General features: G+C 40.4%; 2 protein-coding genes across 2 annotated transcripts; both read right to left on the reverse strand.

Moving 5' to 3' along the window:
* Positions 1–988: 988 nt before the first annotated feature.
* Positions 989–8,509, reverse strand: hhatlb (hedgehog acyltransferase like, b). Its single transcript, XM_004546741.3, has 12 exons — positions 8,323–8,509; positions 6,268–6,411; positions 4,899–4,966; positions 4,697–4,810; positions 3,555–3,749; positions 3,265–3,474; positions 2,828–2,999; positions 2,468–2,612; positions 2,347–2,382; positions 2,061–2,262; positions 1,826–1,967; positions 989–1,751 (listed from the first exon to the last, which is right to left on the reverse strand). Exons 2-12 carry the CDS (start codon positions 6,371–6,373, stop codon positions 1,540–1,542), a joined length of 1,602 nt encoding a protein of 533 aa, XP_004546798.1. The 5' UTR covers positions 6,374–6,411; positions 8,323–8,509; the 3' UTR covers positions 989–1,539.
* Positions 8,510–9,051: 542 nt separating this feature from the next.
* LOC101472906 (glycine--tRNA ligase) lies at positions 9,052–16,471 on the reverse strand. The gene is made up of 17 exons (XM_076888177.1): positions 16,318–16,471; positions 14,852–14,953; positions 14,604–14,706; positions 14,331–14,472; positions 14,172–14,260; positions 13,491–13,567; positions 13,263–13,408; positions 13,030–13,179; positions 12,793–12,955; positions 12,493–12,657; positions 12,275–12,383; positions 11,338–11,482; positions 11,167–11,252; positions 10,931–11,040; positions 10,753–10,846; positions 9,482–9,672; positions 9,052–9,388 (listed from the first exon to the last, which is right to left on the reverse strand). The coding sequence occupies exons 1-17, from the start codon at positions 16,360–16,362 to the stop codon at positions 9,275–9,277; spliced, it is 2,031 nt and encodes a 676-aa protein (XP_076744292.1). The 5' UTR covers positions 16,363–16,471; the 3' UTR covers positions 9,052–9,274.
* Between the last annotated feature and the right edge of the window lie 211 nt (positions 16,472–16,682).

The raw sequence follows: 16,682 nt of genomic DNA on the forward strand, positions 1-16,682 counted from the left end.
CCACTACCACTATGAAAATTATTGTTTTCTAAAGAGCTGAATTAGTTTAAGTGTTGTTAAGAAGCAATTTATTTTATTTGAACAGAACCAAAACACTTTCATTAAAAAGAAAGGCATGTAATAACCCAGGTAAAATGGGCCATTTAAGGTTTGACTGTCTTAGCTCTTTAAAAGCTGTCTTTAAAAGTAAACAGTACTTAACATTTAGCATTTGATGTGATTCGTCTGAGATTGCAAGGATGATGGTTCATTTTGCCACAGAAAACTCCATGGTGAGTGACCTGACTTGTTAAAACTTACTCTTCAATAATAAGGTGAATAAGAACCAAATGAACATCTAGACATTTTGATTCATAATCCATGTTGTGCTGTCCTCTGCCAGAAAAATGCAGATAATTTTCTAAATTAAGCAAATTTGTATGAAAAAACATTTTTAATTACCAGCCCAATTTACCCTCATGTATTAGATAAAATGGGTGATTCATTTCAGGTAAAGTGGGCCACCCTCTGAGTTGAGTTTTTTTAGATATTTTTAAAGTTCCCCATTTTAAAAATATTTTGATATATTTCTTATTCTATGTCTTACATTCCATTTTCACATTACACTACCTGAAAAAAGGATGAAAGAAACATGTTGATATAGAAGTGATAAATGTGACAGACATCAAAAGTGTTTTAAAAATACAACTAGTGGGTAGAGGAAAGGATGAGAGGGGCTTTGGCTGAGTACAGTGGGACATTTTCACTGATCAGCTGAACCATTTTACCCTGAACACTGCTCGTGTCAAAAAACATGGGACAGCTAATGTCTCAAAAGCTGTAGAGGCTCAAACACTCATGTTTTATTGCATCAGTTTAACACAAAAATATTAAAAACATTTCAGGTAATCATGAAAACACAGTTAAATGTCACACATATTTTTTTTCTTAGTGATTTGCCAAAATTACCTGGTAAATTTACCCTAACAAAAAAAGGGAACCTCCGCCGTTTGATGTTATTAAATCCATTTTATTGCCTTGTTCTGGTCAGAGCAGTGATTCACCACAGGTGTCTGTAGCACTCCCTCCCAACAGTATTCAAAGTGTTTTCCATGTGGAAGCAGCAAACAGGATTCAGTGACAAAGTGCTGATGTAATGCAACAGAAATGGCTCACGGTACTATGACAAGACTCAACACTGACTCATGTAGTGTAAAAAGCGCCAGCAGTTTCATCGGAGAGAACAAAAACCTGCATAAACACACAAAGTACAAATGTTTTCACTAATCTTTACTTTTGCTCTAGACCAATCACAGTCCCGACAATGTAGTTTTATTGTTAGTCCTGGTTAGTATACAGGTGAACTTCACAATATGTTACAGTAAATATTCATTTACTGTAATTTTTTTCCATTAAGTTTTAAATTCTCCCTTAGGTAAAAATACTTAAAATTTTATTTACAGCGAGCTTGTCTGCATCCATTCAAACTCATAATACTGTTAGCATTTGGACAGAACTCACAATTTTCATCATTGTAACCATTCGTTAAAAATTAAATATCTACTCTGCTTTTTCTTTGCTGGGATCTGCGACTGGCTGAGCAGCAGTGGGTGCAGTTGCAGAGGTGGTAGGACTGGTGGCAGCGTTTGGAGGCGGTGCCGGTGGGAGTGGATCGGGATCGTCTATGAGTGCCTGTCTCCTCTCTTGCTCCTTGATCACTTGAATCAGACAGTAGGTCACAAACATGACGATGATGGTGGTTATGGGGAAGCCTGGGAAGGTAATTCCTTGTTAATAAGCTGGTAAGAAATGGCAAAGTTGCCTCATAATTAACAACCAAAATCACCTTTTAGAAGCAGCCGTTTGGCAACCAACTTTGCAAAGTCCAAACTGTTCAAGGCCAGAATGTTGTACAACACAATGCTCCAGAAGTTAAAAGTGTTGAAGATGGCTCTGATGCGCCGAGACATCGCTTCTGACATTGCCATCTGCAAATCATATTTATATACAACATGCACGTTAAATCCCTTATCCTTTATAAACTGCTTATTGATGTGTACAAACAAACTCATCTGACCAACCTCAAAAGAGCTAAATGGCTCCACGGAGAAGAATTTGCCTGTCCACAGCTCAAAGTTGAGACCAAAACAGTTCAGGAAAGCCCAGACCAGGACCACCTGACAGGGTCCCAACCAGAGGATGGTGATGCCGAAGGTGCACAGTGTAGCCACAAGCTCCTCCACCATGTTCTCGTGCTTTCCACCCAGGTAATTATACACATACCTGTGGATTAGGGCTTCATCAGAACCTTTGCTTTTCAAATGATTAACATGACTTTAATATTGGTGGCCTTTTGGAGACACTCACTTGCACAGCCAATCGTTGATCCCTCTGTCGAAGTGACTACAAAACAAAATCAGCTTTAGTACTATAGAATTATACCACATGTACGCCTGGAACCACTCACTTGTGTTCAAGCCTCACTCACGTTTCAGCAAACACATAGAGCATGGTGATGCATTTTGGTGGTTTAGGAGGGTCAAGGTGATCCAGTCTGGATACCGTGTTGATGACTCCAAACATCACAGCTGCTTTCACCCAGTCATACACCAGGTTAAAGTAAGCCAGCCCCACTGGAAACAATGCAGTGACATCAGTTCTGCTGCAAGTTTCCTTTCATCTCAAATAATTGAAATTAAAACTGGAAATTTTTCATGTTAATGTTTGTTTGCATAAAGTCAAAGCTTTTAATTATATGTTAATGTTCAGTCTTCATTTGTGCTTTTTTTTTTGCATGCCGTTGGGTTTAAAAATATTAAAACGGGAATTTTCGTGAAGTGGCACAGACCTAGAGCCCAGTCAGACAGGTGCTTCATCAGCTTCAAGTCAGTGGGGATGGTGAGGATGTACATGAAGTGGAAAAGGATGTCCACTACAATGATGACGATAAGGTGGATCACACCGTGCAGGTTGATATTCCACATCTCCCGCTCTTTCCTGGTAAGGTCACACCTGTTGACCTGCAGAGGGCAGCAAACACACATCACAACTACGGAGAAAGCCAGAAACTTTCAGCCTCTGCAGACAACAGGCCCTGTTATTTAGGGATATTTTAAACGTCAGATTTTTTTACTGATGGCGACATAAATGCATGTAAACTTTACATTGTGTGTTCTAAATATCTTCATGAGCAGTAAAGAAAAGTAAAAGAAACCATCAATTTTAGGTCACACGATCGTCATACTTAATAATTTTGTAACCTGTAAAGAATCAAATTAAACTTACTTGAACATAAAATTTATCAAAAGTCATGATAGGCCCGAAATAGAAGAAAGGGAGGTAGAAGTTGTACTTGAGCAGCTCCAAGATGTTGTAGTTGCCATCTTTTCTTTCACAGTTCTCCAGAGCAAAACTCATACAACGCATGATTGTAAACCCACATCCTCCATAGAAGAAAACAGGACGCAACTCAAAGTCCCCTTCCACAAAACCTGCCTGTTTAGAGAAGACATGGGGAATCGACCATGAGAAATGTATAGACAATACACTGAGGTGTTTGGGTGCCAGCAGCTTACCTGCCAGGAAATGAAGGGTTCACACTTGAATGTAGCCAGCGTACAAAGACCAGTGACGAAGCAAAGCCAGCGGATTTTCACTAAAGAGATGCTGTAGAGCAGGATACAGTGGGAGAGGATGAGGGTGACATAGGTCCAGCCCATGCTGGTCCACACAGCAAGCAGGCCATACACCATATATACCAAGGACCGATACTGTGGGACAGAAAAATGGTGTCACCCTTGTGGTTTAAAAGTTTTCATACATTCATCATGGGCATGAATATCATCTTTAACGAGTGAATGATACATACAGGGTCACTTAAATCTTTGAAGGTTCTACAGTGGTTTTTAACTTGATGAACCCAAGAGATATAAACTTGCTCCAAAATCAACATCCTCTAGCTCAACTGAAATTTACAGCAGCCCACATGGACAAGCCAAATATCTCATGGAGAATAGTTTTTATGCTCAAATAAGAAAAAGATTGAGCAATTATAACACATATACAAGAGGTATGTTAGGACGAGTAAAGTTGAGGCTTTCAAACCGAAGAACAATGTCCCAAGTGTCAAGCATGGTGGTGGCAGCATCATGCTCTGGGGATGTTTTGGTGCCACTGGTACTGATACATTGCACAAAGTGGACGGAACAATGAAGACTGAGGACAACCTCCAAGTTTTTAACCTTCACCTCAACAACCAAACGGTTAAAACTTAGAAGCAACTGTGTTTTATAATGGCTAAAGCAGGCTAACATTAAGCTTCTGGACTGGCCTTCCCAAGGGGTTGACCTCAACCCTGCTGAAAATTTTTTAGACCACACTTAAAAGGCAGGTTCATGCAAGGAAATCAGACGATTTAAATGAACTCTTGTGCACCCAGTTCTTGTTTTTAAGGTCATTAAAGATGTATGGTGTTAGATCATACCACCCTGGGAAAAGAGCAGCTAAAAAAAACAAAAAAACAAATAAAAGCTCAGCTGTGACAAAGAAGATTTTGAGGTTGCCAGATAATGGTGAGAAATAAACTTGGGTTCATTGCAGTTCAGTGCTTCACTCAGATTATTAACACTAGCAGTAAATATTGGATCTGTCCTATACTACATTAATCCGCCTACAGAAGCTCAATGAAAACAATCCATCAATCTGTCAGGAGAAGCACCTGTGGAGCCAGCATGGAGCAGATCTTGGCAAACAGCACATGACCAGAGAGCGCAAATATGATGTGGTCTCTAAAGGTGGAAAACCACATCAGCCACTCGAAATCTGCAGTTTCCTGTAGACCAGCGAGCACAACAATATTAGAAATATGAGAACACTTCTGCAAACAAATGATGACAAATGAGCTGCATTCATTTTCTTACCATTTTCCTCCCAAAGTAGTACCATCCTGGCTTCACGCTGGTTTTGAAAGTCTTTCTGTTTGCACTGGCTAACAATGGGACAATTGGGGGGCGGGGGGGGGGAGAATACAACATTTTATAGTTTGGTACAGAAGCCAAGTGTTTCTGTGCACCGTGTTTTCTTTTCTTGCCCTTGAGTGCAAATGACAAACCTTTGCTAGATTGACAGTGAAACAAATGTAGGCCAAACAGAGGGACTATTTTCTTCTTGTGCTCGGTGGTATTAATACCGACACCTGTTCTCCTCAGCGTGGTCTACATAGCTCAGACTCCTCAACCTTACACTGTGACACTTCCCCCATATGTATACTTCACAGTGTATTGTCTGTACGTGACTGTGCTACAGTCTCAGATGAACTTTGCATTCGTGGAATCTAATGTATGCTGATCAGGAAAAAGAGGAAAATAATTTAGTCAAGCTTTGTTTTAGTCCTTTTTATGATTTAATTTGCAAGATAATTTGTTTATAAAGTATAGATAGTCTAGGATAGAGTCACGGAATTAATATATGATTAACTAGTACTTCATAGGTATTTCTATGCTATAAATATAAATAGATATCCTTTAAACAAAATGGTCTTCTTAGTAGTTTTCTGTCACCTAGTCCTGTGCTGGTTCATCATATTCTGTACACGTTTAGTTGTTGGTCACCTCTGGCTCAAACATCATTCAAGAAACACATGTGACCAACAAGCAAGCAGAGGGAACCAAGAGCTAGATGCAGATCTCTGGCGTGTGGCATCGACCGACAGGTCCACCTGGACTTTCCAGTTTACCTGGGAAGAGTACTCACCCAACTCTAACACTACACTGGTCCTTTTGAAGTTGAGGTTCTGATTAACTCTGTGTGTGTCTGTCTTAAGCTACCCCAGAATATGAGAATTGACAGCATGTGGAACGTTGCACATATTCCAGTCGAAACCCACTTAGTCCAGTCTGTTGTACCCCCTTCCAACCCCCCTCCAACCATCTGGGTCATTGATGGACAGCTTCCCTACACAGTTAGTAGCATTTTGGATGCTTCTGTGCAGAAACTCTTGAGAGAAATTTGCAAAATTTGTTTAAAGACATTCCTGTGGGAAAAATTAAGCTGTGGACTTACCTGTTAACCTGACATCAGACCTCGTTGTGTTAAAGCTTTCAGATACAATTCCTGGTATTTCATTGTTGTAAATAAACCTGTGAACTTTTAACTCAGAGTCCTAAGTTTGAATCCACCTGCACCACCAGTTAGGACAGTTTTCATTATAAATGACCAAATACAGTAGGCTTAATATTCGGATGCTCTTTTTCTGTGTGCATGTGTGTCAGTGTGTTAACTCATACTCACAACTGGACACCTCAAAGATCCAGCTAGTGGCCCAGAACATGGCCAGACACAAAACAGTGTTGTAGAAATAAATCTCATACTTGGGAAGAGCAGCTTTGAGCCCCATGGCGATGCAGTCAGGACAGCACGGAGCTCCGGAGGCTCCTGAATATAAACCACAGAGAAGTCAGAGTACTTTAATCTGTCTGTCACACCTAAAACAGGCGGTGCCAAATAGCATTCCTGAGTTATCCTGCCTACAGTAAGACACATATGCCAGAGGTTCATCCCCTTTCCCCTGATGTTATCTTTTATTTTGGGGATCCTTTGGATCCCAGTCACTGCTGTACTACAGGAAGGGTGGCACATTATTCTTCATGAACAGCTGTAATCCTAAAAATAAACTGAGCCTCACAAAAAGTGTCACAGTCCTACTGCAGTATTTGTATGAGGGCATTTATTACATTATTTTGCATAACCCAACTAAAATAGACCTCTAATCCATCGCTGATTCTAAATTTAGGTAACTGTCATCCGTGAACTTTCTGTGACACATTATCAGAGATGGAAAGTAACAAAAGCCATTTGCTTCCTCTTAACCTGTGACTATCACAGAGGACTTTCCACATTTTTATTGTACTTATCTTTGTACATTTATCAAATGGATTAATAACTGCTAATTTTAAAGATTATTAGTCCAGCTGTCAACGAAGTTTCCACATCCGTTATTCAAAGGAAAGCAGAGCAGTAGGATTTTTTATTTTTTAACACCTCAGAGTAAAAAACCATCAGTGTTGCTATTAGATCACTCTTACTAACACATCAGATTTTAAATAGTACTTTTAAAATGGTATGTTGTTTTTTCTGGTTTATTTACACTTAGGTAGTTTAAATTGAGCAATTCTTAAGCTTTTTGGGACCAGGAACCACTTATAGGATTGCAGTTTTTGACTTAACCGATGATTTACTCAAGGATTTCTCTATGCTCACAAGCTAGCTAGCTGGCTAACAAGGTAAGCTGTGTATAGCAGCAGTGGCTGATTGCACCCTGAGATCTACGAATGACTTCATGACATGATTGGTCACGATGCTGTTGTATCAGAGTTTCTAATAGTCCAGTGATAACATGGGAAGAATTAAGTCACATGACATGCTGGTTTTACTGGCATTAATTAATCACACTTTTCATAGTCGCCATGTTGAGAGGGGTGGAGCTGACAGAGGAACTGAGAGACACTGAAATACCATAGGGGTCATGACTTTTCTGTTACATGGGAGGCCTGCCCTAAAACATATTGTATCATTATTATTTTTATTATTGTTAATATTATTAGTAGTAGTATTTTGACTCTAATAGGTACCAGAATTTGCTTTAGTAAGACTAGAAACTAGCAACTAAGGAACAGTCAGAGTCAGCTATAGCAAAAAATCAGTTAAACCTAAATGAACTGTATTAGTAGGCCTGGTCGGATAGTTTAATATTTGACGGATAAACGTATCTTACAAGATCATATTTGATTTGATTTGATTTGATTTGCATCTGCATAATAAACTGCATAATTCACTATAAGCATGCCCTCCTATTGTGCCAAAGAGTGGTTCTTTTCACTATTTATCTTTTGCTTTGTGGATTCTGATGCCTCTTCTTTGGTACAATAAGAACCTGCTTTCTCCTCCTTATTTAATATATTCTGTTCCAAAAACCTTGCTGTATAATGCCTGATTTTAAGCTTCAATTATTTAAGAATATTGTTTCTTTGACTTGTTTGACACATTTCTCATTTCTCATAAAAAGGTGGAGGGTAAACTGACCGATTAGAATTTAAAGTGCAGCTGCTGCTATTTTTAACTAAACGATTTCTCTCTGATGAATTGCAGCTTAGGCTTGCACACAATGAAACAGCTACGTGTTGCTATAAGAGAAAAATCAAACTCAGCTAAATGAAGCAACAATGAACTACAGTAAAACCCCTTCCTGCTTTCTCTTCATGGTGTCTGAATGAGATGCATGCTGTTGAAATGCCACACGGTCATGCACTTCAGTTTGTCCTCCACACCACCTGTTGTGATACTGACCTTGATCGCAGTAAGCCCAAAGTAGTTGTTAAAGAAAATTCAGATTGTTTCAAAGGCACTTTAAAATGTCACATAAAAAAAGAACATGGAAGGAAAGGTAAAGTTTTGCATCTGCTGTGCTTCCACAGAGTGCAGGTCAAGCTGCAGGTCCCTCTGACTCCCTGAGAGGGAGCTGCCACCCGTTAAAGGTGACATGGTGTATTTGTACTTTGTCCACTGACACAGGGGGGGCGGAACGGGAGGACTGCTAAAACAGTATAATAGACTATGAGCCACACAACATTGGACATGTATTCAGGTCGCCTATATTTGCTAATAAGCAGCAAATAGTTAGCAAAACTCACTCAAGCCATATGTCGATATTTTCACATTTAATACTGAAAAGTCTGAAGTTGAAGCCCTCATTATATTTACATAGTTACATGTACTCATGTCTGCATTGCGTCACACTGCTTAACATAACATACTTTGAAGATTTGAGGAACTATTTTTACTGTCAAAAGAAAAAAGACCCAGATATTTTATCTGTAAAAAAATTTTCCATTCTACATGTTGCCAGGTCTGTTTTGGGATGGTCTAAGCCTCCTGCAAATTTGAGCAGCCTGAAGCTCCGTGTCTCAGATTCTAACAACAGCTCACTGGGAGATATAAAACAACACGCAGTGCCAACTGGTGACAATATCTCAAAATACAATACAGTTTGTCATTTAAGCGGCAAATGAAACGAACTGTAGGACAAATATTTTGTTGTTTATTTGACAATCAAACGTGACAATGTAGAAAATTATAGATTATTAAACCGTTCTCCTCCTTCATAGGAACAGTTCAACATGTCAGTTGGTGATTTGCTTGAGCAACACTGTTCTCCAAATGTTATCTCCAATTGGAGATAGGTTTTGGGGACCTGTACAGAGTGTGTCCCACTTCGTGAAATGAATGGGTGGATGGATGGTTACTCCTTCTTGCTGGACTCCTGTCCTTCAAAGATGGGGTACTTGCTCTCCACTTCAGCCCACTTCAAGGTGTCACTAGCCAGATGTTGTATAATGTCTGGCAACTCTGTGATCTGTGATATATTTTAGTAAATTAGTATCCAAAAAACCAATGAAAAAAAAACAGATATGGCACTTTCAAAAATCAAAACAGTTAACTGGTTTACCTCGGCCCTGATTTGCCTCATCGAGTCACGGTCTCTCAGAGTGGCCGTGTGAGGCGTCTTGTTCACTGTGTCAAAGTCGATGGTGATTCCAAAAGCCACTCCGATCTCATCTGACCGCGCGTAGCGCCTCCCGATGGACCCTGAAGAGTCGTCTACTTTGTAAGACACACCGTTTCTGGTCATAGCCTCAGCTACAAGGAGGAAGATGATGACAAAACCATTACATTTGCTTAAGTATGAATATATAGCTATTAGCTGGGTATAACATTAAGACTATAAATAGGAAGAGACTATTGCCAACCTCTAAAACTTGCTAAGTAATACTACATGTATACTCAGTATTCCAAGCCCTACCATGACTTATAACCCTGGCAAAGTCACTCAGTAATCTGAAAAAGAGAATGTAAAAGCAGATGCTTTGGCAGTTTGTTGGTCTGGAGCACTCAGGTGTGTAATAACACAATTCCCAGCAAATTCAGCCCAAGGTCAGACCGTGCAACATGCACAGGAATTGCAAATGCCGCTGGAGCTATAGCTGAGACTCTGCAAGCCTTAGCATGTTAAATGTTAAACTTCATAACAATACAGACTAAACAAGTATGACTAGTTTGGAAGGTTTGCCAGGACAAACATATGCTATGTTTGGTGAAAACAAAACACAGCATGTCAGCGTGTGCACCTCATAGCAACTGTCATGCACGGTGGTAGAGGGGTGATGATTTTGGCTTGTTTTTAGCTAACGAACTCGGACACCTTGCAGTCACTGAAAATCAAATATGAGGACATCTGTCTGACAACTAAAGCTCTGCTGAAACTGGACGATGATCCCAAACCAGCAGCAAATCTATAACAGAATGGCTCAAAAGGTAAAGAATAAAGGTATTGCAATGGACCAGTCAAAGTCCACACCTCAACCTGATTGAACTGGTGTGGCAGGACATTCAGAGATCTGTGCATAAACAATGCATGAGAACCAAACAGAAAACAATTAGTTAAACTAGTTACTGGAGAAAGCACTGGGAACAGAGATACACCCCATGATTCATGATGGGGTGTATCTCTGTTCCCAGTGATCAACTAAGGGAAATAAGAAAATCCTCTATTTAATTTGGCCAGGCTGCAGACAATGTCAGACTAAAGCTAAACCAAGCTAAGCTAACTATATCCTGGCTCTAGTATTCAATAGTATTCACCAAATACTATTGAAAAGAGCATTTGAGTATTTAACTGTAACAGCCAACACTCTACTGAAATGGAAAGACTATACTCACCTAACTGGTGGATGAATGGCACAAAGTTCTGGTTCTGGCTCAAAGGCAGGATGGAGCATTTGTATGGAGCCACAATGGTAGGAAAGCTGAAATACTGACCACAGAATAAAGCACCTTAAATCAAAACAAACACGTAACTGTTACTCAGATCTGTTTTCTTGTTGTGGAGTATTCTTACCGTCCTCTGTTCATCCCCCTCCCGGATGTGGAATGAGTGCTCGTAGATCGAGTACATGATTCTGCCGATCCCAAAAGAGGGTTCAATTACATTGGGAATAATCTCCTCCACTGTGACAGGGTAAAATAGAGACATTTGAGAGTTGTTGTTTTTTTTTGTTGTTGTTGTTTTTGCCACCCTTCCACAATAACTTGCCTACTCTGGCATTAAAAAACAGGATTGATGTCACCTCTTACCATGCAGGGTTTTCTGGAACCTCTTCACACTGACCATGTCTTTAGTGAGTTTGAAGGTTTTGCCGTCTGTCTCAAAGCTGAACTCCCTACAGACAGAAACACAACATCAAGTCACAAAATGCTTCATAAATGAACTTTATGGTTGTTAAGAGCATGAACGTCATTAATTACCCTGTTTCACTGAGAAGCTTTTCCTGATCGCTGATGTAGCAATCATCACAGACAGCCAGGTACTCCAGAGCCAGCTTGGCATCCTTTTTGTAGGCCATTCCAATGGCACTTTTGTTGGGCTCAAACTGGATGACATTTACTGTTTTGTATGAACTAATTAAGGCATAAAACTTGGGAAAAAAAACATAACAATGAAGAAAGGATGGATAAAGCCACTGAGACATCAGCCACTGGTTGGTGAAGCCTTGGCTTAAGCATTTTGGCCATCGCCATCTTGTGTGTTTGAAAGAAGACCCGGCTGAGAAACACTCCACATCCTATACATGGTTTAGGTCTATTTTACTCTAAATAGGACTTTAATTTACAATATAAACACTACATCTATATCAAACAGGGCTTAAAACTGGCTACTCAGATCATAAACTCATAAAAAAAAGTGTTTACTGAGATCATAAAAGTGTAGTAGGGTTCTTTTCTCAAACTATATTGCCTCTTTTTGTAACCATGAGCCCCCTGCTGGCCAATACAAAGAATGCAGGTTGAAGACAGAGGCTTCATTTTTCAAACCTGTATCCACAGCCTGAGTGATTTTAGCATGAAATCTAACACTCCTCCTCACCCCCACGCAGTCGCAGTAATGACTCCCCCTGCTTGAGCTGGTTCTACTGGAGGTTTCCTGCTGATAAAAGGGGAGTTTTTCCTTCCCACGGTTACCAACTGTAGGGTCTTTACCTTTTAATATAAAGCTGTTGGTGTGAATTGGTGCTCTTTAAATAAAATTGAATTGAAACGAAGGAAAATTGTTCAAAGGCAAAAACCTATATTGTAAATAAATAAAGTTGGATATTTAAAATATTTTATTAATAGGCTATAGGTCTGACCTGACACATTTAGTGTAATTATAGTCAGGTTGTTGGACTGGGACCACAGAAGGATATGGGCTCTTTTAGCATCTTTTCTGCCACCAGAGGGACTTTGGTAGCTCTGGAGTGACACGAAAGGTCGTAACAGGAGCGATCCGCACAGCCCACAATTTCAATCCAACCCTGAAGAAGAAAAAACACAAAGGTGCAACTAAAATATAAAACTGGACGCTGTCTTTATAATGCTTTAAATGGTTTTATAAGTCTGTTAGTGGAAAGAAAAAATATTTACATAGGAGGTTTTGGACTCAGCATCCCAGCAGTCACATGCGTAATGAGCCATCTCGTTTTCCATGTGCTGACGGAAGCGCACTTTGTCTTTGGATAGTCCCACTTTGATCAGATACAGGTAGATTCTTCCAATGAAGTAGCCCAGCACAGAGTTGTTGATGACTCCCTGCAGCAGAGAGACAGTGAATGTAAAGATGTGCGTCAAATACTGAATTAAATACCAAACTTGCTTCTAACCATTCATCTTTCATCTATGCTATAGTTTTGGTGCTCTAAGGTATGTCAGTAAAACGACACCTACCTGCTCCACAGCATCTCCCAGCCTCATCATTTGTGCTGACTGTCCGCTTGTCTGAGCCTGGGAGGAGAACAGCATGATCTCCAGGTCGGCCACATTGGAGAATTTAGGGTGGACCTTCTCATTTGGGTCCACAAAGTGCTCGATCTCAGCCATGGTGAACTCCCTGCAAGCAGGAAATGCTGATATTTCACCCAACATCCCTTTTGGAAGGCAGCAATAATTCATTCTAAGCATTACCTAACACGAATGAGTCCAGAGCGAGGAGATATTTCATTCCTGAAGGAGTTTCCGATCTGAGCAGCAGCAAAGGGAAGCTTTCCCTGGTTGAACTCCAACAGACGTTTGAAGTTGAGGAACATTCCCTGAGCTGTTTCAGGTCGCAGGTAGCTGCAGAAATACCAACGTGCACAATTTCAACACAGCAAAATAATAAACCTTGAAAGGAATGTTGCAAGTGCAGATATGAGTACCCAGGCATGTTCCCTCCAGGCCCGATGGACGTCTGAAACATGAGGTTGAAGGAGACAGGAGGTGTGAGGTCATTTCCTGTGGCAGGAGACTTGACGTTGTATTTCACAAATAGATCGGCCAGCTCCTGCTGAGCGTAGTTATCCATCTGAAACAGAGGGACCACAAATGCATCACAGGATTATTTCTTCACCAACACACCGGTGCATGTGTGTTTGCGAGGCACACACCTGTGTGATGACATCCTCCAATTCATTCACCTGCCCCGCTGAGCACTTCTCCTCACACATCAGTTTCTTTAAGTGAGCTGTGAGGAATAAAACGAAAAAGAAGATAGATGCAAGGATTAACACGCACATTTTTAGATTATTGTTTCATTGATGCTGTTTGTCTGTTTGGTTTTAGCCAATAATGAGATCTAAGAAAACCAGCCAGTCAATAAGTCCTTTATATAAAATGTACAATATAAAAAGGTTAAATGTCATACAAGTAAACCCATAGACAACACAAAACTATCTTCATGTGCAAAATCGCTCGAAATATCCCTTTAACTAAGAGTACAAGGTTAAAATAGGTATTTATTACACACTCTGTTTAAATGTTAAATAATTATTCTCATTTTCTTTCTTTTTTAAAAGGTCTGTTGAGCTGCTTGACCGATGTCAGGTGGAAGAAAAAACTTATCAGTTATCTGTGCAGCTCGAAATCAATTCCTCAGAGGAGATACTAAACAGCAAGGCAGGTAAAAACCTGTTCAGAACTCGCTCTGCAGGGAAATAAATATCACCAAAATATGTTTAACATCAGCAAGATTATGATGCTACTCTGTATTTCTCATAGTTCCTTTAGTTTTCTGTCATTTTCTGTCCATGTCATGAAATCTGACACCTTGTCAGAAAGTTTAAAGCCACCTTTGAGAAGATGATCTGCCCGGTAGCATTCGCCTGTCTTGGCATCTTTCACCATGTAGTCAGCAAATTTATCCACATGCCCAGAAGTCCTGAAACAAATGGGGAGCTGGTTATAGGACAAATCTATTAGAAGCCAAACTTGAACTTGTGCTTACCTACTTGAGGACGGGCTCGGGGGTCAGCATGGTGCAGTCGATCTCCAGGATCTGCTCCTCCTGGATGAAGTGCTGCCTCCACACCTGCAGGATGTTGTTCTTCAGAGCACAGCCCACAGGCCCGAAGTCGTACAGGCCGCTCACACCTGAGGGACAAGTAGTTTTTTTTTAATAAAATAAATATTGATTTAAAAATGAAGCATTTCCACAAGTGTTTTCTTGGTTTTTCAGCTTTTCCTGTATCAGCTTCTGTTATCCTTCCTTTCTGCTACCTTACCTCCATATATGGCAAATGCCTGATCATAGAAGAACCTCCTCTTCAATGTATCTTCCATCTTCACTCGATCCACTGTGTCCTCTTTGGGCTGCAGAGCCAGTTCCTGTAATGGGAAATGATGGTGTGAGGCACTATTTCTTAATCAGAGTGGGGGTCATAAAAGTTAGCAGAGAGGCACGCGAGGAAAAACATGTCAAACTGAAAGCAGAATCAGTGCAAAGGCCAATCAGGAGCTGTGAGACTCTCACCTTTGCTTCAAGAGTCTTTTTCCGTGATTTCAGCTCTGCAGCAGCTTTGCTCACCTCCTGCTCCGGAGCACCTTTCTCCCTTAACTCACGGACCAAGTCACCCTGCAGAACAGAACTACACTTTACCTCCTCTCCGCACTCGAATTAAGTGGTTTTTCAGTTTCAGTAACAAAGGCTGAGCCAGGGGTCGGCAACCTGCGGCTCTTTAGTCCTTATAGTGCGGCTCCGCGAGGTTTGGGAAAATAAATTAGAAGTATTTAGCTGACGTATATTTTATTTATGTTAGATCTTTTTTTAACTTGTAGTTCTAAATTGGAAGATTATTGTGATATTGAAATATAAAAATAAAATTATATTCCATTATTTTTTTCATCGCTCAAAATAAGCGTCACACCCGCGGAAACGCGGTGCATTTATCGAGACTTTCAACCCCAGGTAGGCCAATTATGGATCTTCGGATCCACATTATGTAAGCAACTATTCTCCACCGTGAACTATGTTAAAAAGAAACACCGCTCACGCCTCACAGATGACAGCTTACAGTCCTGCATAAAGATGAAAGTGACTTCGTACAGCCCTGATTTGCAGAAGTTCAGGAGCAGAAGTCCCATTGTAAACACATCACGGCCAACACCCGACGATGTTTGTATGAACACGCTTTTCAGCATCTCTTTATTGACCACTTTTCACACACGGTTGCTGTACGCATACAGCCGGCTGTAGCTTTTCAGCTCACACACCAACACAACAGCATAGAGAGCACAGACCGCGAGGCGTGACTGCGGGTGCCGCTCAGGTGCGTCCGTCTCCCCTGCAGCGGTGATGCAGACCACGCCCCGCCACACACATTGACCAGGTAAAATACATATTTAGGCAGAATATTGCAAATATCTATTTTTCATTTTTTAGCAGCATAGTGCTTTTTTTCCAATTATTTTTTAAAAGCCAGGTCAACGCTCCAAAAGCCCAAAGGCGATATAAGGGCGGTTTTTGTTTGCTACATGGATCATTTTCGTTCAGCTGGGTGTCTTTCCTTTTGTTATATTTCTTTAAGAGTTCAAAATGTGTTAATTACATAAATAAAATGTAATTTTCTCATTAGCACTTAAAGGATTTCATAAACACACCTTAGTTGTTCACACAAAGCACAAAGGTAAAAAACAATATATACAGTGTTATCTTCATTTTAGATGTCAAACAGTATTTGCGGCTCCCAGTGTTTTCTTTTGCGTGGAAACCAGGTCCAAATGGCTCTTTGGGTGTTAAAGGTTGCAGACCCCTGGGCTAAGCAATGCTCTGATACATGTGAAAACAGAAATGGCAGATACTTGAAATGATCATGATCTATTTAGCGAAACCAACTATGATTAAAAAGTAACAAGAATAACGCTTGTTGAAGAGCTGCTGTTGTTTGTTTGAGAAAAGAAATCTGGAAAACGAGCATGATCTTCAGATGAAAAACCTACCTGTTCCCGCACAGCCTGCCTAAAAGGAGCCAGTAATTCTTCCATGCTGACACTCAACAGGTTGCTCTTGTTAAAGTCTGCTTCAAGCTTCCTTCAGTCTGAGACACAGAGAGGGAAATGTTTTCTTCTCTTTTATAATCCGACTCTGGCAACGAGGTTGTTGTGTTGCATCATCCAGGAAGCTCAAATTAATTCTCCATTCCAGGTTGAAAACGAAACCACACTGGTCCTGACTTTCTGTCAACAGTATTGTTTAGTCATTAGCATTAACAGCCTAGTAATACATACACTGTGCAGAACAATGGCCCCAGGATAGAAATAACATGATGTGGCTCTTTTGTTCCTCCATCCAAGTATGAGCTCTG

The sequence above is a fragment of the Maylandia zebra genome, linkage group LG9, assembly GCF_041146795.1.
Source record: "Maylandia zebra isolate NMK-2024a linkage group LG9, Mzebra_GT3a, whole genome shotgun sequence".
In the NCBI taxonomy this organism is placed as follows: domain Eukaryota; kingdom Metazoa; phylum Chordata; class Actinopteri; order Cichliformes; family Cichlidae; genus Maylandia; species Maylandia zebra.

Coding starts and splice junctions, on each gene's coding strand:
- hhatlb (XM_004546741.3), bottom strand. CDS start 6,373: ATGGGGCTCAAAGCTGCTCTTCCCAAGTATGAGATTTATTTCTACAAC. Junction 4,967..6,267: donor GATCTTTGAGGTGTCCAGTT/GTGAGTATGAGT, acceptor TCCCATTGTTAG/CCAGTGCAAACAGAAAGACT. Junction 2,263..2,346: donor ATCAACGATTGGCTGTGCAA/GTGAGTGTCTCC, acceptor CCTAATCCACAG/GTATGTGTATAATTACCTGG.
- LOC101472906 (XM_076888177.1), bottom strand. CDS start 16,362: ATGGAAGAATTACTGGCTCCTTTTAGGCAGGCTGTGCGGGAACAG. Junction 13,409..13,490: donor TGGAGGATGTCATCACACAG/GTGTGTGCCTCG, acceptor CCTCTGTTTCAG/ATGGATAACTACGCTCAGCA. Junction 9,673..10,752: donor GCCATTCATCCACCAGTTAG/GTGAGTATAGTC, acceptor TCCTCCTTGTAG/CTGAGGCTATGACCAGAAAC.